The sequence below is a fragment of the Mya arenaria genome, chromosome 5 (assembly GCF_026914265.1).
Source record: "Mya arenaria isolate MELC-2E11 chromosome 5, ASM2691426v1".
In the NCBI taxonomy this organism is placed as follows: Eukaryota; Metazoa; Mollusca; class Bivalvia; order Myida; family Myidae; genus Mya; species Mya arenaria.
In genome coordinates this window covers 38953073-38976374 of record NC_069126.1, presented here as the reverse complement: position 1 = coordinate 38976374, position 23302 = coordinate 38953073, and the positions used below count along the sequence as shown (strand labels likewise).

At 37.2% G+C, this 23302-nt stretch overlaps 1 protein-coding gene across 13 annotated transcripts in view; it reads right to left on the bottom strand.

Moving 5' to 3' along the window:
• Positions 1 to 23302, bottom strand: part of LOC128234750 (CLIP-associating protein 1-like) — a 126087-nt gene that overhangs the window by 15126 nt on the left and 87659 nt on the right. For 9 of the 13 annotated variants that reach the window (XM_052949219.1, XM_052949223.1, XM_052949225.1 and 6 more), the window contains 13 exons: positions 22058 to 22174; positions 20748 to 20927; positions 20294 to 20397; positions 19507 to 19620; positions 16563 to 16666; positions 14052 to 14115; positions 13222 to 13385; positions 12615 to 12693; positions 7683 to 7706; positions 4440 to 4583; positions 2975 to 3061; positions 2603 to 2721; positions 2106 to 2361 (listed from right to left, as the gene is read on the bottom strand). In XM_052949219.1, the coding sequence (XP_052805179.1) occupies positions 2106 to 2361; positions 2603 to 2721; positions 2975 to 3061; positions 4440 to 4583; positions 7683 to 7706; positions 12615 to 12693; positions 13222 to 13385; positions 14052 to 14115; positions 16563 to 16666; positions 19507 to 19620; positions 20294 to 20397; positions 20748 to 20927; positions 22058 to 22174 (1556 nt within the window). The remainder of the gene's footprint in view (positions 1 to 2105; positions 2362 to 2602; positions 2722 to 2974; positions 3062 to 4439; positions 4584 to 7682; positions 7707 to 12614; positions 12694 to 13221; positions 13386 to 14051; positions 14116 to 16562; positions 16667 to 19506; positions 19621 to 20293; positions 20398 to 20747; positions 20928 to 22057; positions 22175 to 23302) is intronic. The other 4 variants (XM_052949224.1, XM_052949227.1, XM_052949228.1 and 1 more) reach the window with 2 other exon arrangements.

Genomic DNA, 23302 nt, shown 5'->3' with positions numbered 1-23302 from the left:
TGATTAATTTCATGTTTTAACTCACTGTTCCTAACTTTAATCGACAAAACTACACTTAGTTCTAACAAGATTTTGCGTAATTTCAATTCTTAATCCAAAGATTGTTAACATTTTCCAAAGAAAGACTATATCAAAAAACAAGAGCTGTCACAGAAACAGCGCGCTCGACTACTCAGCCGCTTTTCAGTGTAAGGATTGAAAAGTTTTGGCCAAACATGCATGGATCACTGTTAGATTAGATTTCAATGCTATTCATGATGTGCTGAAATAGTAACATAAATGTGGTTACATGGAAAATTTCAACCAGATTTTTTAAGTCTAATAATAAATTATATTTGTATTTGCAAAATACAGTTATATATCTTGGTTATTCAATTACGTTGAGTGGTTGAATACCATTCTATTAAGTCTCAATTCAATACATCGAGTAGTTACTTAGAAATTAACCTATGTGTGCTTACACGCAAAACCTTAACCAGAATTTCTATGTCGAATAATAAAGGGCAATTATTTGAATTAAATGCAAACTAGAGTTATCTAACTTGGTTAATTAAGTAGGTTGGATGGTTGAGTACCAATGTATCAAGTCTCAATGCAATAACTCAAGTAGTTGCTGAGATATTAACCTATGTGTGCTTGCTCGCAAAATCTTAACCAAGGGGTGACGCCGACGCTTGGGTGAGTAGTATAGCTCTCCATATTCTTCGAATAGTCGAGCTAACAATGATCCTAAATCAGGCCAGTACTGGTATCGGCATCGATTCTAGACCAACAATATCGATTGTTGCCAACAAGATGTGGTGGACATATAACAGTTTCAGTATCGGCATCGATTCTAGACCAACAATATGGATTGTTGCCAGCAAGACGTGGTGGACATATAACAGTTTCAGTAGCGGCATCGATTCTAGACCAACAATATGGATTGTTGCCAGCAAGACGTGGTGGACATATAACAGTTTCAGTAGCGGCATCGATTCTAGACCAACAATATGGATTGTTGCCAGCAAGACGTGGTGGACATGTCACCGTTTCAGTAGCGGCATCGATTCTAGACCAACAATATGGATTGTTGCCAGCAAGATGTGGTGGACATGTCACCGTTTCAGTAGCGGCATCGATTCTAGACCAACAATATGGATTGTTGCCAGCAAGACGTGGTGGACATATAACAGTTTCAGTAGCGGCATCGATTCTAGACCAACAATATGGATTGTTGCCAGCAAGACGTGGTGGACATATAACAGTTTCAGTATCGGCATCGATTCTAGACCAACAATATGGATTGTTGCCAGCAAGACGTGGTGGACATATAACAGTTTCAGTAGCGGCATCGATTCTAGACCAACAATATGGATTGTTGCCAGCAAGACGTGGTGGACATATAACAGTTTCAGTAGCGGCATCGATTCTAGACCAACAATATGGATTGTTGCCAGCAAGACGTGGTGGACATATAACAGTTTCAGTAGCGGCATCGATTCTAGACCAACAATATCGATTGTTGCCAGCAAGACGTGGTGGACATATAACAGTTTCAGTAGCGGCATCGATTCTAGACCAACAATATGGATTGTTGCCAGCAAGACGTGGTGGACATATAACAGTTTCAGTATCGGCATCGATTCTAGACCAACAATATCGATTGTTGCCAGCAAGACGTGGTGGACATATAACAGTTTCAGTAGCGGCATCGATTCTAGACCAACAATATCGATTGTTGCCAACAAGACGTGGTGGACATGTCACCGTTTCAGTAGCGGCATCAAAACAAGACCAACAATATCAATTGTCGCTATGATGTGGTGGACATATGACGCTACTGGTAGTGTCATCAATGCCATACCAACAATCTTGATTATTGCAAACATGATTTGGTGGTCATATAACTGTACTGGTAGCTGCATCGATTGGTCGGTACAATATTGATTGTTGCCAATATGACATGGTAGACATGTTATGTTACTGGTAGCGGCATTGATTCTAGACCAACAATATCGATTGTCATAACATAATGTTGCCAGCGATGATTTATCGATTCTACCTGATTATCATTATTAAATGACAAATGATGTTATATGGTCTCTCTATAAAATGTCACTCACCTCATCCTGGTATTGTGAAGGATTGTACGCTTGCTTCACTGACCTAGAGTCACCCGCATCGGGGCTGTCATTCCTCAGATCCTGAATTCCGCTGTCTTGTGATGTAAACTCTTTTCGTTTTTTAACATCATCAAAATTGTCCAATTTACTGTTAAAACTCAGATTCTGTATTTCTGCGGCAGTTTTCTTAAAGGAGTTATAAATATCTTCTGGGTTCATATTCTCTGTATCTGCCTCATCACGCCCATATGGACCCCTGATAAGCAAAATAAAAACAATCATTTAATAATTGCTTAAGCAACTGTAGTCATAGATATCATGTAAATATAGTCGTATACATAATGTAACTTTGGTTATAAACATTGTGTAACTGTAGTCAAATTCTATAAACATAATCCTAACCATCAATATTGGCCTTGATCATTTGCAATACTGCTCTGTCTTTTCGCTTATGAAAAACCCTGCAAAATGTTATCATTCTACAATGGTGTACTGACCTTGATGGTGGTCTTGACCTGTTCTGGCCAGCCTGTGGGCTGGCCGTGTTGCGCGGGGTCAGCACGTCTGGCTCATGGACACCCTTCAGGTGCTGCTGCAATATCCGGGTGGCTCCATCCTGTAACACACAGCAGCTCAACTTATATTTCTCTGATCTTAATAAATCACTAACAATATGATTGTTTTCCAAATTTGGCAGAAATTTATATTTTAAACTTGGAATAAAAAATTCAGATCTTAATAATCATTATTCTAACATTAAACTTCAAAATCTGGAAATGAAATATTTGATTTTCATCTCCAAGTATTTGGTTTTTGTTCACAACATACAACCATTGTGATTGTATGCCGATGCTGACAACATAGTGTACCTGGAAGGTTTTCGGCAGTCCAGACAACATCATGGAGAACTCAGGTGGGTTGAGACTGAACAGGGATATCAACACAGCCTGGGCCGCCTGCAAAGCACATGTATGTCAATTATAGATGAAGCGCACAACCACTTGTCAATAAATTTTATCAACATCGCAATGTGAGGCAAATATGTGTCAAAAAGGGAAAACAATGGCTTATATAGCTAAACTAGTTCACCATTCAAGTGACAAAGCATAGGAAAAAAGAAAGCAGCATTTGTTAAGAAAGTAGGGAGCAAAAACTAGCGCTAGTAGAGCTCTTTGAATTGCTACTGGCCAGAAAGTATGGTTCCATGAAACTTTAAAGTAACAGTGACCTTGACCCTAGGGGCCCCAAATGCAATTCCATGAAAGGTCTCGATGAACTCTTCCAGTATACCAAGTTTGGTTGCAATATGTCAACCCTAACTAAATTTATTCATTACTAACCAAATTTCCTTTTTTAGTAACAGTGACCTTGACGATAGGGGCCCCAAACGTAATACCATGAAAGGTCTCCGTAAACTCTTCCTTTATAACAAGTTTGGTCACAATATGTCAACCCTATTCAGTACTAACCATTTTTTATATTTTAGTAACAGTGACCTTGACCATGATCAGGACTCTGGTGCCCTTAAACACAATCTGATGAAAGGTCACTGTAAACTCTTCCTAGAGTTTGGTCACAATATGTCAACCCTAAATAAAATTCTTCAGTACCAACCATTTTTCAATATTTTGTAAAAGTGACCATGACCTTGACCCTAGGAGCCCCAAACGCAATCCCATGAAAGGTCTCCATAACTCTTCTTATATACCAATTTTGGCCACTATATGAAAAACCTAACCATTATTATTTGATACCATAGGTGAGTTTGACCCTCCCGCCGACGTACACTTAAAAACTTTAACCTAAGTTCCTGAGTCAATAAGGGGCCATAATTTGTAATTAGGATAATGGAGTTGTGTAACCTCATTGTGTGAAGTAGTAAGTGAATTAAATGAAGGGCAACAGAGTTATAAGTGAAAGTGTCAACTTGCCATAAAACTTCAACCGGACGCCGACATAGATGTCAGGGCAAGTAATATAGCCTTTTCATTCTTTTGAATATGAGCTAAACAGTATGGCTTGAAGGAATTTGGTAGAGGGTCACCCAAGAAACATTTCTGTGAATTATTTTGAAATTGGGCCGGCGGCATGGAACCACTTTGAGGGAATCTTGAAGAAGACTAACCAAAGGACATTCCTGTAAAGTTTGGTTGAAATCATTAGAAGGAGATGTAGATTGAAGGAAAATGTTGATGATGTACAGCTGACCCTTCACAATAGCTCACCCTTCAGCACTCATGCCCAGGCGCGCTAAAAAACCGAAGCATTCATATTTCTTTTAGGAGCTTTATTGATTTGGATTGGAAACAAAATGTGAAATGGTAAGTCAATTACCTTGCGGACATCTGTGTTCTTTGGTTCGTTGGTCCAAGTAATGATGCGGGAGACAACCAGGCGAGAGTCGCTGTTGTTGGAGAAATCTGCTGGCTCCATACACGGCACCAGCTGAGACAGGTAATTCAACATGGCCAGCTTCACCTGAAACATACACAACAACCCTGTCAAATATATGCTAGAGGAAAAAAACTCTGGCACTAAACTGTTCAATTAAAGCCTCTTTCCAGTTTAACTCATTACACACACAAAACATAAGGTTGAATACAAGGGAACAGATATAAATGTGACATCAACAAGAACACTAGACACCAGAGCAAAACTTAAGCAAAACTTTTCACATCACATAATGATTAACACATATCAAATTAATATAATTCAAACGCAATATCTAATGATTCCTTTGAAATGTTTCATAATGTATATAGATTACGATCAGGATATTATTTGTTGTCTCATTAGATCGAGGATTAAGAAGCTTGAACTATCAGTTACTTTCCAACTTCTTCAAAACAATTATGATGATTTAAAGTAATATAGTTAAAAAAGTAATGACAGTACTTATAATTATTGTATAAGATTGCTAATACATTCCAACATGCTTCAACATCCATACCATTGAGCACCATGCAAACATGCTCACCTTAAACTGACCATCATACACTAACAACAGATGTTAAACTCAAAAGATACATAAATAACTGCAGATAATACATTTCAGACCCATAGAATTTTTTCTTCCAAACTATTCTTACAGCTAAAATGTGGCTTGTACGGTTGGAGCCACATGATAGGGATCAGACAGAAAACTCTGTGAATGACAGACAACCTCACTGCTAAACTAAGTCATTCTGGAACAACTACCTGGTATATATGTTTATTTCTTGACACATAAGTTTAGGTTTAATTGTTCCATGTCTCTTCCACCCTATCCTTGTATCCAGGCAGGCCTCCAATTACATACTAGATATACAAAAGCCTAATAGTGCCAATGAAAAACTTCTAAAAATATTTAAAACTCTTATTAATGCATGATAAACAACATCTAAAGGCATTATAGTGCAAAAATACAAAAAATAAAAATAAAAAAATAAAATAAAAAAGGAAATTAAAAATTAAAAAGGATAATTTGGAGTCTAAAATGCATATTTTTGCGAAAAAGGTGCAATGACGAGTTTAAAAGGCGTTAAAACAGTTTGAAAAGAGCTATATATCATTTTTGAGTTTCAAAAGGTCTTATTATGCAAAAAAAACAACCTGATTTAAAGCTTTTCACAAGTGAAATGTGAGAAAAAAATAATTATGCATTATAGCGAGTTTCCAAGGTAGATATAACACTATAATAGCAAAAACAACACCTTCATCACAATCATCACCATCTTCAGCGTCATCACCGACTTCAGCTTCATCACCACCACCATCATCGTCCTTGTCATCATCACCATCAATGAATATTTTATGCCAATTTTAGCATTACAATGATTTTGAGCACGATCATGCATTATGATTAGGATTGACAATGATGACGGTGACAATGATGACGGTGACAATGATAATAATGATGATGGTGAGAACGATAACAGTGACAAAGATAACAATGATGAAGGTGACAATGATAATGATGATGATGGTGAGAACGATGACGGTGACAATTGATAACAATGATGACGGTGACAATGATAATAATGATGACGGTGACAATGATAATAATGATGATGGTGAGAATGATAATAATGATGATGGTGACAATGATAATAATGATGAAGGTGACAATGATAACAATGATGACGGTGACAATGATAATAATGATGACGGTGACAATGATAATAATGATGACGGTGAGAATGATAATAATGATGACGGTGAAAATGATAATAATGATGATGGTGACAATTGATAATAATGATGACGGTGACAATGATAATAATGATGACGGTGACAATGATAATAATGATGACGGTGAAAATGATAATAATGATGATGGTGACAATTGATAATAATGATGATGGTGACAATTGATAACAATAATGACGGTGACAATTGATAACAATGATGACGGTGACAATGATAATAATGATGACGGTGACAATGATAACAATGATGATGGTGACAATTGATAACAATGATGATGGTGACAATTGATAAAAATGATGACGGTGACAATGATAACAATGATGACGGTGACAATTGATAACAATGATGAAGGTGACAATTGATAATAATGATGATGGTGACAATTGATAACAATGATGACGGTGACAATTGATAACAATGATGACGGTGACAATTGATAACAATGATGACGGTGACAATGATAACAATAATGCTGGTGACAATGGTAACAATGATGACGGTGACAATGATAATAATGATGATGGTGAGAAGGATGACGGTGACAATTGATAACAATGATGACGGTGACAATGATAATGGTGACAATGATAACAATAATGCTGGTGACAAATGTAACTGGTGACAATGATGACGGTGACAATGATAACAATAATGCTGGTGACAATGGTAACAATGATGACGGTGACAATGATAATGGTGACAATTATAACAATTATGCTGGTGACAATGGTAACAATGATGACGGTGACAATGATAACAATAATGCTGGTGACAATGATGATGGTGACAATGATAACAATGATGATGGTGACAATGATAATGGTGACAATGATGATGGTGACAATGATAACAATTATGCTGGTGACAATGATAACAATGATGATGGTGACAATGATAATAATGATGATGGTGAGAACGATAACGGTGACAATGATAACAATGGTGATGGTGACAATGATAACAATGATGATGGTGACAATGATAATAATGATGATGGTGAGAACGATAACGGTGACAATGATAACAATGATGACGGTGATAATGATAACAATGATGACAGTGACAATGATAACAATGATGACGGTGATAATGATAACAATGATGACGGTGCCAATGATAACAATGATGATGGTGACAATGATGTCAATTTTTCTAAGTGCAAATATCCATTCTAAAACTTTAAGTTTTGCATTTTCTTATCATAATATCGCCGCTCAGAAACTCGTAGTTACGGCTTTTTCGAACAATTACGCCATATGATACTAATTATTACGTCTTTCAAAACTTTTGACGCTATAATGATTTTTGTTTATTTATTTTCTTCAGTGGACCTTGTAGGCTTTCGCAACTCTACACCAGTTAGCATTATAATTATGTAGAAACTCTTACAGCTGGTTTTCCCAATCCATTGGCCTAAAATAACAGACATCATATCATCTTTGTATATCAATCTTCATACAGCTTCATGTGAGCAAAACATTTATAACAATATATTGAGGTATATGATTATTTTCCTCTGTACAGCACTACATGTTCTGTGTATTGAAAGAAGAATAGCAATTGTCTCTGGATACATCCTGTGTATGACTGGAAAGTACAAGGGAAACAAGTAGTGAATGTCTCACTCATATAAACTCTTCCAATAAACATACACCTTACCAAAGATTAGATGGGTGTCAAATATGTTAAATGAAAATAAATGTAATTTCTATCTAATCTATATCACATAAGGGGATCAGTTTCCAAATAATAATACTGGTGCAAAATGAAAGGATACAAGTAAGGACACAATTAAAATAATGCACTACATCTAATTGTTTGCCAAATGCCAGGTAAGATTAAGAAATATAAACAAATAATACATAAAGTCTGAGCTCGGCCAATCACATACTGACTCTCACCTCTTCATCATATTGACAGCACATCATTTTAATTTCTATTTGAAAAATGTTGCAAACCTCATTTGTCAGTGCATTCCAGTTTTTTGGAGTGTATCACATACATGTATAATTAGACATGACAAAATACTTATTAATCCAGGTTTGAGAAAAGTGGACAGTAACATATAGCGTCATAAAGTCATCTATGTCCTAAAGTTGTCTAAGTCCCCCCTAAAGTTGATTATTTTTTCAGTAAATAAACTCAGACTAGAAGGAAGTCTTGTTCAGAGTGGGCCTGGATGAAAGTCATTTCCAGACTCACAGCCATCAAGTAAGTCTTGTTCACAGTCACAGGGACCTGTGAGGAAGTTATTTCCATGCTCATAGCCATAAAGTAAGTCTTGTTCACAGTCACAGGGACCTGTGAGGAAGTTATTTCCAAGCTCACTGCCATAAAGTAAGTCTTGTTCACAGTCACAGGGACCTGTGAGGAAGTTATTTCCAGGCTCACAGCCATCAAGTAAAAATTGTTCACAGTGGGTCTGGATGAAAGCCATTTTCATGCTTACAGTCATCATATGATGCCTATTTTGATCAACTTTTTTATTGATCTAACATTTATCTAGTTAAAAATTGATCTGCATTGACTGTAAACATCCACTGTGATATAAATATTTGTACCAAATTTCATGAAGGTATAGGCTGACAACCATAAGATACATTATTAATATTGAATTTGTAGATTTATTGTGCCAGGTTTTGCAGTATTAACATCACTTATGTTAACAATGGTAATTGAAATTAGATTTTTAAACAGCTGCTTGAAATGGCATGATCAATGAACCCTAAGCACAATAAGGTGGAGCTTTGCAGGAGGTGACAACTGAAAGCTAATGCTAGAGCCAGCAGCAGAAGCTCAAACATTCATAGAACTGTACCACAACAAACATGTGTGATTGTGTTCATGTTTAGTTAATATTGTAAGAAACACCATATAGAATAGTTGCAACCTTGTAATGAGATGTCTGAAACTGTAAAAAATGAGTATTTAAAACAATCACTGACCTGACTACCTTAGGAGCCTGAGCAGGACAACTTTAAGATGTATGAAGCCCAAGGTTGTCCAGAAAACCCGTACTTTTGCATAATTTTGTTACTCATTTAATTTCAAGTTTATATATTTAATGTATTTGCATCAAACTGCGTAGGAAAGACGTCTATATAAATTAAAGCAAGCCAGCCACCATTCACTAAACAAGAGCTGTCACAGAGACAATTCTGCCGCTTTTCAGTGTAAGGATTGAAAAGTTTTGGCGAAACATGCATGGATCACTGTTAGATTAGATTTCAATGCAATACATGATGTGCAGAGATATTAACATAAATGTGGTTACATGGAAAATTTCAACCAGAATTTTTAAGTCTAATAATAAAGGGCAATTATTTGCAAAATACAGTTATCTATCTTGGTTATTCAATTACATTGAGTGGTTGAATACCATTCTATAAAGTCTCAATGCAATACATCAAGTAGTTGCTGAGAAATTAACCTATGTGTGCTTACACGCAAAACCTTAACCAGAATATCTAAGTCGAATAATAAAGGGCAATTATTTGCATGAAATGAAACAAGAGTTATCTAACATGGTTAATTAAGTAGGTTGGATGGTTGAGTACCATTGTATCGAGTCTCAATGCAATACATCAAGAAGTTGCTTTGATATCAAAATAATGTGTGCTTGCACACAAAACCTTAACCAGAATTTTTAAGTCAAATAATAAAGGCCAATTATCTGCATTAAATGCAAACTAGAGTTATCTAACTTGGTTAATTAAGTAGGTTGGATGGTTGAGTACCATTGTATGCTTGCACGCAAAACCTTAACCAAGGAGTGACGCCAACGCCGACGCTTGGGTGAGTAGTATAGCTCTCCATATTCTTCGAATAGTCAAGCTAAAAATCACAAAATTACTATAAATGTACATAAAAGTAATGACTGTAGGTCCTTATACATTACATGCACATAAAACACTGACAAATAAAATGAACAGAGTATTTTTATTGAAAAGGAGTGTCCAAGCCAAATAAGAGCTATAAGAAAGTGCTTGCAGGCTGGGGGATGCAAAATGCAGCGGGCGGAGCAGGCAATATCAGGTGATATATGAAATTGTTACCTTTGGCTGTAAGCAAGGGGTAAAGAAAAAATAAATCCAATGATATGTCATTATGATGGGCGCATTATTAAGTTCAATACCTGCAACAATTTAACATTCTGATAACAGCATGTTTAAGACAAGATCATTGCAAGAAAATGATTTTGTTCCTCTATTTTACATAGTTGACGAAGTGGCATAATACATGAACTTTTTTTAAGAGTCATGGGACTTCTCACATTCCTGTTGTCATTGTAAGTGAGTGTACCAAGTTTCAGGTGAAGAGTCATGGGACTTCTCACAATTCTGTTGACATTGTAAGCGAGTGTACCAAGTTTCAGGTGAAGAGTCATGGGACTTCTCACATTTCTGTTGACATTGTAAGCGAGTGTACCAAGTTTCAGGTGAAGAGTCATGGGACTTCTCACATTTCTGTTGTCATTGTAAGCAAGTGTACCAAGTTTCAGGTGAAGAGTCTTGGGACTTCTCACATTTCTGTTGTCATTGTAAGCGAGTGTACCAAGTTTCAGGTGAAGAGTCATGGGACTTCTCACATTCCTGTTGTCATTGTAAGCAAGTGTACCAAGTTTCAGGTGAAGAGTCATGGGACTTCTCACATTTCTGTTGTCATTGTAAGCGAGTGTACCAAGTTTCAGGTGAAGAGTCTTGGGACTTCTCACATTTCTGTTGTCATTGTAAGCAAGTGTACCAAGTGTCAGGTGAAGAGTCATGGGACTTCTCACATTCCTGTTGTCATTGTAAGCGAGTGTACCAAGTTTCAGGTGAAGAGTCTTGGGACTTTTCACATTTCTGTTGACATTGTAAGCGAGTGTACCAAGTTTCAGGTGAAGGGTCATGGGACTTCTCACATTTCTGTTGTCATTTTAAGCAAATATGTAACAAGTTTCAGGTGAAGAGTCATGGGAATTTTTTGAAGAGTCACGGGAATTTTCTCATTTCTGTTGTCATTGTAAGCGAGTGTACCAAGTTTCAGGTGAAGAGTCACGGGAATTTTCTCATTTCTGTTGTCATTGTTAGCCAGTGTACCAAGTTTCAGGTGAAGAGTAACGGGAATTTTCTCATTTCTGTTGTCATTGTAAGTGAGTGTACAAAGTTTCAGGTGAAGAGTCACTGGAATTTTCTCATTTCTGTTATCCTTGTAAGCAAGTGTACAAAGTTTTAGGTGAAGAGTCAAGGGAATTTTCTCATTTCTGTTATCCTTGTAAGCAAGTGTACCAAGTTTCAGGTTAAGAGTCACAGGACTTCTCACATTTCTGTTGTCATTGTAAGCGAGTGTACCAAGTTTCATGTTTAACCATCTTGATAATCACTTATCAAATAACAGTTTGCACATAAGCAAACCACAACATAAATACTATGAGAAAACCTCAATATATCACGGCCAGGTAAATTAAGGATGTAGGCAATTGTGAAGATGTGTAAATCCAATGCAAGTGAATGATAATAGCATTCTTGTTACTCTTGACATTCTCTTAACAGCATCGCTTAACAACTTTTCCTTCATATGCAATTACACAATTAATCAATCAAAAACAGCTTTGGCATTGTACAAGCAAGAAAATAATAAGTCTTAAAAAGAGCAAAACAGTCCACATTTTCCCGACAATATATTCCAAGCAAACAGATAGTATGCAAATACCGCAAACAATTGTTTTGAATGCAACAATATATGAAGTACCACATTAACAGCGCATGAATTTTATTAAATGACCTTAAACCACCATATAGTTCATGCAATGATAGGGGTCAAAACATATGTAGAGGGGATATAGAGAATAATTGTTTATTTTAGTTTAAGATCGAAATATATTTCAAGGAGTAAGCACCAAAAGTAAATATTTCACAAGTGGCTACTTTAAGAAATGAAAAATATTGTGATCTTACACTGCAACTAACAGTTATTTTTATTAATACATGCTTTAAAGTGGTATAAAAAGACATTGAATTGCATTTTATTAGAAAAAGTGCCAATCTGTATGTGCACGTATCGTCATTTTAGAAATAATGTGGTTGATATTGTATCCCAGTCAGTGCATGCTTATGTTTGTTTTGGATAGCAGAACAGACTAACATTTAAAAACAATAGAAAATATCAAAATGATATTTTCACTGATTTAAACAAAAAAATATCATTTTCATTTTACTGATAAATATCATTAAACTGGTGGAAAGCATGTAATAAAACAGTATAACACCTGGATGGTATCATACAAAATTAACGCACTAAATTTGGTGGCAAGGAATGTCCTAACTGCCCTGGTCTTACCTTCATGCTCTGAGACTGGGTTTGATCCACAATAAACCGCGTCAGGATATTAAATTGCAGGTCACTTGGAAAGTTCTCCCTAAAACAACAATAGTCAATGAGGATCTTAGAATGCTTTTATGAAACTAAGGTCACAGAAAATTAATGTTACGAAATTGCAAATGAAAATAATATTATATGTCTCTGACAACTCCTGGAAAACTGAAACAGTCTTAGAAAACATGGGGTATGCTTAAAATTAGGCTTAGAGGTGATCAAGTTTGGATTATTCGGGATTATCAATCTGAATGATAAATTATGTAGCCAAAAATTGCTTGTGATGACTGTTTATCCAGTTGGATTTAACTTTATTGAAATTATTACAATAATCATTTTAAAGCATTCAGTATCAACAGATTTAATAACTTCTCGGTACTTACAACTGTTTTTTGCATTGTCTTCAATATATGCTAGTTATGCCATTAGTTCAAGATTCTCACCTTGGTCATTGTTAAATTATGTCATTACCAACATTACATAAAAGCAGAATTTTTGTTTCAATACAATTAAATACTGTGAGAAAATGAAATGATAGATTTGTAGGTAAAGTTTCAGAATGTGAGTGTACCTGGTAGCATCGAGGGCTCGCTGCACTTTTGCCTGTAGTGAGCCGAGAATGTCTGCCCCCAGCTTGTGTAAGAGACGTGACAACAGCACATATAACCAATCTGTTATGTCACGACTGTGCACTTGTATCAAGTCTATCAACATCTCCAAAAACAAACTGAACACCTGGCAAACAAACCAAAATAAACATGCAACAATGATGAACTGTAAAGTATTACATGTTTAAAGATGTAACATACAATATACTGACTTCAGGCCCATATTCACTCCCATGTTTCGATTTGAGACTCACACTCACAAACAGGAATTCTTACATGTCATAAATTTTATAGAAAATGGGTAAAATTTAATAGTTGTAAAATATTGTATACTTCAGGACAAAAGTTTTGCACAGGTTTTTAATATTAAAAATCTTGGTACAACGGGAAATTCAAACATGATTTATGATTGTATCCATGTTTTTGCAAGAATATCTTTGAGGCAGCAAATTTTTAAGCAATGCAGATAGGTGACGGATGATAAATCATGGGTGCCCTCAATTTGTCATCCTCTCCTGGTTATTCAACAGATTCATCTGTAGACATATTGCTTACAGGTTCACACAATAGAAGTCGAGTCTCAAATTCAGGACAAGTATTGTATTTTACACAAATTTACACAAGTTTTGTCAGAAATACTTCAATTCAAGATACTTTGTAACATTTAAAATCTCAAACTCAGACTCAAGACTTGAGAGCTAAAATCTATTATAGTAATGTGTATACAAACAATACATATGAATGGGAACATATAAGACACATGAACTTGTCTAACTGACAGACAAACACTTACTTTACTATGTGGATCATGGAACATCCGAGTGAATATTTCTGTTGCCTTTTTTAATTCTATTCGCCTGAAATAAACAAATTAATTTTGTAAGCAACACAGCCAAGTAATGGTATTGCTATTGAAAATATCCAAGTTACTTCACTAGTTACTTTTGTATTAACTCCACATACGCCAACTGTATTTGTTTTAGCAAAATTGATGGTGGCCTTCCATAGCAGAAGCTAGAATGGGCTTCTATTGCCAAAGCCAAGATGGGCTTCCATAGCAGAAGCCAAGATGGGCTTCCGTAGCAGAAGCCAGGGTGGGCTTCAATGGCAGAAGCTAGGGTGGGCTTCCATAGCAGAAGCGAGGTTGGGCTTCCATAGCAGAAGCCATGGTAGGCTTCCATAGCAGAAGCAAGAGTATGCTACCATAGCAGAAGCAAGGGTGGGCTTGCATAGCAGAAGCGGGGGTGGGCTTCCATAGCTGAAGCCAGGGTGGGCTTCCATAGCTGAAGCCAGGGTGGGCTTCCATAGCTGAAGCCAGGGTGGGCTTCCATAGCTGAAGCAAGGGTGGGCTTCCATAGCAGAAGCAAGAGTGGGCTTCCATAGCAAAAGCAAGGGTGGGCTTCCATAGCAGAAGCAAGGGTATGCTTCCATAGCTGAAGCAAGGGTGGGCTTCCATAGCTGAAGCAAGGGTATGCTTCAATAGCTGAAGCAAGGGTGGGCTTCCATAGCAGAAGCAAGGGTTGGCTTCCATAGCTGAAGCAAGGGTGGGTTTCCATAGCTGAAGCAAGGGTGGGCTTCCATAGCTGAAGCAAGGGTGGGTTTCCATAGCAGAAGCAAGGGTGGGCTTCCATAGCAAAAGTAAGGGTGGGCTTCCATAGCAGAAGCAAGGGTATGCTTCCATAGCTGAAGCAAGGGTGGGCTTCCATAGCAGAAGCAAGGGTATGCTTCCATAGCAGAAGCAAGGGTGGGCTTTCATAGCTGAAGCCAGGGTGGGCTTCCATAGCTGAAGCAAGGGTGGGCTTCCATAGCTGAAGCTAGGGTGGGCTTCCATAGCAGAAGCAAGGGTTGGCTTCCATAGCTGAAGCAAGGGTGGGTTTCCATAGCTGAAGCAAGGGTGGGCTTCCATAGCTGAAGCAAGGGTGGGTTTCCATAGCAGAAGCAAGGGTGGGCTTCCATAGCAAAAGTAAGGGTGGGCTTCCATAGCAGAAGCAAGGGTATGCTTCCATAGCTGAAGCAAGGGTGGGCTTCCATAGCAGAAGCAAGGGTGGGCTTCCATAGCAAAAGTAAGGGTGGGCTTCCATAGCAGAAGCAAGGGTATGCCTCCATAGCTGAAGCAAGGGTAGGCTTCCATAGCAGAAGCAAGAGTGGGCTTCCATAGCAGAAGCAAGGGTGGGCTCCCATAGCAGAAGCAAGGGTATGCTTCCATAGCAGAAGCAAGGGTGGGCTTTCATAGCTGAAGCCAGGGTGGGCTTCCATAGCTGAAGCAAGGGTGGGCTTCCATAGCAGAAGCAAGAGTGGGCTTCCATAGCTGAAGCCAGGGTGGGCTTCCATAGCAGAAGCAAGGACATGCTTCAATAGCTGAAGCCAGTGTGGGCTTTCATAGCAGAAGCAAGAGTGGGCTTCCATAGCTGAAGCAAGGGTGGGCTTCCATAGCTGAAGCAAGGGTGGGCTTCCATAGCTGAAGCCAGGGTGGGCTTCCATAGCTGAAGCAAGGGTATGCTTCCATAGCAGAAGCAAGAGTGGGCTTCCATAGCAAAAGCAAGGGTGGGCTTCCATAGCAGAAGCAAGGGTATGCTTCCATAGCAGAAGCAAGGGTGGGCTTCCACAGCTGAAGCCAGGGTGGGCTTCCATAGCTGAAGCAAGGGTATGCTTCCATAGTAGAAGCAAGAGTGGGCTTCCATAGCAAAAGCAAGGGTGGGCTTCCATAGCAGAAGCAAGGGTATGCTTCCATAGCAGAAGCAAGGGTGGGCTTCCACAGCTGAAGCCAGGGTGGGCTTCCAAAGCTGAAGCCAGGGTGGGCTTCCATAGCTGAAGCAAGGGTGGGCTTCCATAGCTGAAGCCAGGGTGGGCTTCCATAGCTGAAGCAAGGGTATGCTTCCACAGCAAAAGCAAGGGTGGGCTTCCATAGCTGAAGTCAGGGTGGGCTTCCATAGCAGAAGCCAGGGTATGCTTCCATAGCAGAAGCAAGAGTGGGCTTCCATAGCAAAAGCAAAGGTGGACTTCCATAGCTGAAGTCAGGATGGGCTTCCATAGCTGAAGCAAGGGTAGGCTTCCATAGCAGAAGCTAGTGTGGGCTTTTATAGTTAAATAGTGTTGGGTTCCATAGCAAAAGGAGTGTGGGCTTCTATAGCAGAAGTGAGATTGGGTTTCCACTAGCAATTATTTGTGATGAACATGAAATAATTCAACATACCATCAACTTAAAGAAAATCTCCTACCAAGTTTACCAATGTTGAACATGAAGAAATTTACTTTAAAGGCATTGAACACTATCCAAACCTTCTGACCAAAGCCATGTACTTACGTTAAGAACCTATTTTGTCGTAATAGTTTATGAAGACTAACAACACCCTCCTTCCGCTCCTGGTAGGCATTGCTCTGCAACAATGTGAGAATCTCACCCATGTCCTGGAATAATTAACACAAACATCAGAAAACTTGGTAGTTTAAGGGAGACAATTAACATATACATCAGTCATTTTAGAGAAATGTTGACAGTATGTAATTCTACATCTTTCTAAATTATACCTAGTACTGGAGATTTACTATGCCGGATGCTAGGAACTCTTTTCAGGTGAACTATATGTTCATTTGCCATACAAAGTAAGAATTTCTTGAATGTTGGTTACCAATTGTTTATATATTCATTCTCTCAGCAAGTATTGAAGTGTTTCCCAAGTTTACTAATTACAGCTGATCACAATGTTTGAGTATCTAGAGAATGCCTGGCAGTGAGTTTAGAGTGCAGTGAAATTTATTCCATGGAAGAGTTCTCAGTATTCTATTGTCATGATAATGGTGTAGAACAATGAATGAGTGGTGCATGCAAAAAACATGTTTGCATGTAGAATACAGTACTCTGGTTGCCCATGTACTGATACCAGAGGTGCTCTACAAGTCCCAACAATCTCCAAGCTAGAGTGCAGATCTGAGAGCAGAGACTCCCGGAGGCTTGGCAATGAGACCTGTCATGAAATCCTAGCTCAACTTCGTTTTCTAAGAAAGTCCCAATACAGTGAAGAGGGTAATATAACACCATTATGGAACATTGCAGACTTTAAAAAAATACTATAAACTGATAAACAGTTTTATGGTAATGTATAAGTCCATTGCCAATCTGTGAGGATATACCTGTCTCCAATATGTAGGACAGCTGCCCCCTCCCCCATATGACCCCTATGCTGCATAAAAAACACACCAGCAACCAGCCTCTGACAGAACACCCTCAAAGACTGCCAACAAGCTCCATATATACAAGTGTACAAGTCACTTCTTATCGAAAAATAAAGTCCAGGTTAGTGTAGCCTTAAAACTGTGATCACAAAAATGTTCATTAAGAAATCCTAAAGGAAATCAAGAGATGGAAACTGGTGTACCCAGCATTATGTATGAATATGCCAGTAGCCCTTTCTTGTGCAAAATTACCTGATTAATCAACAACTGAAATAAGAATTGAACTTTCACTCATTTATCATTTATCATTGAATAAGCAGTAGAAGACCATCAGCTCATCTTTGTTGTGTTTTAAGTCCAACAGTAGCAATAACTTGATAAATATTCAAGCCCGGTCAGTAAGCCTTACTATGCACATATGGTTATATTTAAACCAAATTTATTTTGAAGATCTTCTAAAATGGTTATTGCCAATGAATATGTTGAAAACACCAACAACAAGTCTATCACAAAACAAAACTAAAAGTCTTTAAAAAAAAAAGAAGATAATGGCGATACAAGAATGATTTACTCATTCTTCCAGGATACTCTTATATCGCAGGTTTGACAATTCAATGTATTGAACAGTTTCTTTTTTGCTTTTCTGTGAAATAGCATGTTCTTTTCACTGCAGGGAAAATATGAATGAAATGTTTTCAATGCTTTTAAAGATTTTAATTTCCATTTGGTATTAAAGTAACAGAGCATTCATTATGCCTGGTTGAAATGACGTCACAACATCATATCTATTTCCCCAAAATTTTCAAATAAAGCCAATTGAACTGACAGTTTTATCATTTTTATCAAAAAGGAAACATAAAATTTGTTGACTTTTAGAGTGAGAGCAAAATTTATTTCACTCGTGATTGCAGAAATTTATAGTTCACTTGCAGCTAAACCACTCATGAAAATATTGCTTATAGTGATCACTCAGTGAAAGAAGTTTCGTTATTACACCAAAATTCAGTAAACGTGTTCTATATCTACAGTTTGGATGGAATACGTGGGTTGATGAGCCATGATTTACAAGTAATTGTGAACAATTAAAACATTGATACATTCAATATCAACAGTACGTAAGCTCAATAGGAACTGCAATTAACACAAGTGGGACAGCAAAGAGATCTTAAAAATAACAACAAAGAATTATATGTAAAACAATGATTCTCTATACATGTACAACTAATATCCTAGAATATTTAAGTGCACTTAGTAAGCTCATCAATATCTTGTATATGTTGTGACATTAATGAGAAATTTGACTTTCTTGCAAAAGATACAAAGATATCATTTATGTTCAAAATGCATTTATAAAGGTTCAGTTATCATGATGGATGGACAAGCCGGAATTCTTACACTAATGGTTTGTCTTTAAAAAAAAAAAAAAATCAGCTATCTCTGCTATTTGAGAAATCCCGAACAGCATTTTCCCAGTGCAGAGCTTGCAGGCTTGTGCTAATGAAGAGTAAGACGGAAGTGATGTGGGTTAAAACAAAATTAAAGTACCTTATTTCTTAGCTAAACAATGAATATGAAAATATGTGATATGAAATACAAGCAAATGAAAAACTGTAAAAGGCCACAACATTGACTTTAGATTCTGTAGATTGAACGTTGAGCAAAACATCCACATTCATCTCAGTGTCTTTCGGTTCTAACTAATGCTTCAGAGATGAGGAAATTACACTGTAACACATCAGTTGAATGATGATGATTCCTGTGTCTGTGTACAACAGCGCCTACCTTACTAGACGGTGTAGAACGACGAGGCCATCGTTCTATGTCACCAGACGTCTGAGTAAGCATTAACAGAACCAGAGATCATGTCAGCCCAAACAACATTACCCCACAAGCAAAACATATGCACATTCATATACATAAGCAAATAAATCCACCCTTAAAACCAGTAACTGATAAAAAAGTGTTAACTTATATATTATAGCAAATACTGAAATCATAAAAGGCAACTTATTCCTTTAACATATGGATCATATATTGTTACACTAATACTAAAACAATGCAATATATATAACTACCTCAGAGGTTTTGCCATAGGAAGAGCTAAAGGACCTTTCTGAGCAAACACTTGATGTTTCACTGGCATTATCATCTGAATCATAACTCTCGTAACGTTTCCGGATAGGCTGCCGCTGCAATGGAACCAACAAACATTATTTTTATAGCACAAAGCACACAATGTCCCTACACATTCTTAAAAGATACAAGAATACTACCATATTGTTTCAAATATGCTCAAACCAGGACCAAAATATCAACTAGAGAGTCGTGACGTTTATTAAAAAATAATGAAACATTTCTGACAAAGGTTGGTTCATATTTTTTTTATTGGCATTGTTCTTTGACCTAGAATTTGATTGGTGGAGACTTGCTGGCTATGTGATGCATAGCCACAAAACATTAGTTTCCCAGTGATGCCAAACAAGACAAGAAATTATGACCAATGACCCTAAGGGTGCCTTAACCTTTGACCCAGCAAGATGGATCTTTCAGACACGCATACTCATCATAATGAATCAAGAGCAAACTATATTTTAGCTCCTCTAGCGCATGGCTTCAGCTCATTCAAGCCAAAATACAAGGAATTTTGACCAATGAACCTGAAGTGTGACCTTGACCTTTGACCTACAGATATGAGTCTTGCATGGGTCACATCATCTTATCATGATGACTAACTGTGGCTAAGAATTTCTAAAACCTTTCACACAGGAAGTACTTACGGGTTGGATATGATATGGAGGACCGGACAGCGGAAAACATGGTACTACTGCAAGTAGGCCGACAATAGTTTTACAAAACACTTACCAGAGCAACTTCGAGTAGTTCCTCAACATCCTGTCCAGGTTTCAGTGTCCGTATTGTCTTCGTTCCTGCACCTGCCTTACTCCCGCTAGACCTCCGTTCTCGACCTGTACCATACAGAAAAGACTCTTGTGAAAAAACTTCTTATGTGTTAACAGAAAATAACCCAGGAGATTAGACAGGTTAGATGATTATTTTCAATTATCATATATCATAAATTGATTCATGTGACAAATAAATTAACATGAGTCAAGCTTATTCTTATTCATGAATATCACTCTAAAGTCAACAATATTTGCAGAAGCTCTTACAGCAAATAGCTAGACTGAAACCAAAGCCATTCGCACAAATCAGAGAAACTTCCCTGTCATCCATTTGAAAAATCTGCAAGAACAAATAAGTTGAATACAACTTAAATATTTCTCCACAACCTCTGCACCATTTAATATTGACTGACCGTATCCGGAGGACTTCACTGAAGATCGTGAGGGGCTAGTTTCCCTGCTGGTGCCCGTACTGCGGGGGTTGGAGAGGGTGGAGGCCTTACGGGGTCGGCCAGGGGTCATAGGAGCGCCCAACCCAACAGTGTGGGTCAGGTAGCTGCCACGGGGCGTTGGTGAACTTGATCGACTGTTAGCTGTAGAAACACCCAAAATCAATAATTATAATATAAGGTGCTCTTTTTCTTCAATCTTTCAGTGAACAGTTAACACAATTCTGTTTAATTTTCTGCATAGTATAAACTCTGTATATACACACATGTATACAAATATAATACATTTTTTGCTTGCATTCATCAATATCCACCCCTGCATGTCTTATACAAACTTTTTGGAGTATCATTTGCTGAAAAGTTTATAATAAAAACATTTCTGTACATATTATCAAATTTATCAATCTTTTCTATTAAAACTCTCTTGAATACAGAGGAGCACAAATACTACTTATTACAAAGAGTTAGATAGTGAGGTTAACCTTCACCAATATTAGTTATAGTTTAGCAGTTAGTAACCTAGAAATATGAACAAATGTTCTCAATATGTTTAAAAATCCTGTCCTTGTATTTTGTACGAATTCTAATCTGCAACGGCAAACTGAGTTTCTATGCGCAGAATTTGCCATGCCAAACAAAACAAAAGCTGAAAGAAGGAATTGCAGGCTATGTATAAAAATGCAAACAATAGTTGTTGATGACTTCTAATGTATTTTTCATGGATGAGTTTTAAGAAAGACTGCTTCGTACTATCATCTGCAAAAATATGTTTTCAATATGTTGTTCAAACATGCATGAATGACTGAAAATGAGTTCATCCCATCATAGATGTTACTGATGTTCCTGCACCCAGCAAATCACCTACTTATTATCTACCCTCCGCAAAAATTAACCATTCCTGTACAAGCATCCCATCTCTCCCAATCACCCACCAAACACACAGCACTCTGTGAACTTTACATGGAAATTATATCTCCCTATTATAATATAGTTTAGGGCATTGTCAACATTTAACTGAATGATTTTGTGAACAAAAATATTTGTATTCTTCACAAAGGAAGGTCAGGAGATCAGGTGGTTTCACGCTTCGTGTCTCACTCAAACCAATGGCTCAATTTCATGCAACATTTACACTAGGATTATAACTTTCATTACAATAATTGTTTTAACCCCAATATGAAAGGGAGATCATACTCACATCATTCAAATGCAAGACCCATACCAAGGGCAAAAACTCATGCATTGTCTTCACTCAAGGGATATAAAATACTCACGTTGGGACTGGGAGGTCCCGAGTCGCGTTCTATTGCGACCGGAGTGGTCAATCGAAGGAGAGGCTCTGTACTGAGCATAGGAAGATACGATATGATCATATCGCGGTTTCTGCCGTGCTGTAAATATACAGGGGTTACCATTGCAAGCCAATGCTGACTTCCCTTTGTGATATATTAAACTGCCTTAAGCACTCTTCCTACTCTAAGAGTCAGCCAAATGAAAAGGAAATATGACATTAAATGCTCAAAGAATTTTAAATGATCTTAACTTTATCATTTTTTTTAAAACATAAACTTATAAACTACAATTGAAAAAGCACAAATAACTTTTGCAGCGTATTACCCGGAAAACTTAAATTTACAGGAAAACAAAGCATGAAATACTTACTGCTAGAGCCAATGGAATAATTTTAACAAACATAATCCTTTATTTATTGTACTATAATCTGCACGTTTAAGTATAAAGCTTTAACAAGAACGACAACAATGAATGAGATTAAAAAGCATAACTAGAAGCCCAAACTGTGATAGTGTACTATGTATGCATACTTACATGATGTGCATTTATAGGGAAATTCTGGGTTTTGTATAACTTATCTTAATACCTTATATTGTTACTAATAATTTCTTTATGTAGAATTTTTAAATTTGTTTTTCCATTTTTACTTATAATAATAAAGGCATTCAATGCAAGTAACATTGGAAGCTTTATTGTGAAATACTGTGTATCTTGATTATCACTTTTTATTCAAACATTTCACCACAAATAAATGAAAGATTTATTCACACTTTTACGATGAAACTTTATGAAACATTACCAACTATGGTTGTTTGATAATACTTACAATTTACATACTTCACAAGAAGTTCAGTGATATAACCATATTTAACATGGTTTATTTAATAATGTGTCATTCTGAACCAAATCATTCACATAAAAACCACAAATAAAAATCCATAAAATGGCTATTCTTCCATCAAGGTACAAAAACGTTCATGTTACATGTTCAATAAATGTAAGTTCATAACAACTTTTATAATAAGTGTTTGCCATTTTTTGTAGGGCAATAACTCATGGTAAAATACTACAAGGGTATGCCAGCTTGACTGTAGGGCAATGACTCATGACAAAACACTACAAGGGTATGCCAGCTTCTGTAGGGCAATGGCCCATGGTAAAACACTACAAGGGTATGCCAGCTTCTGTAGGGCAATCACTCATGGCAAAACACTACAAGGGTATGC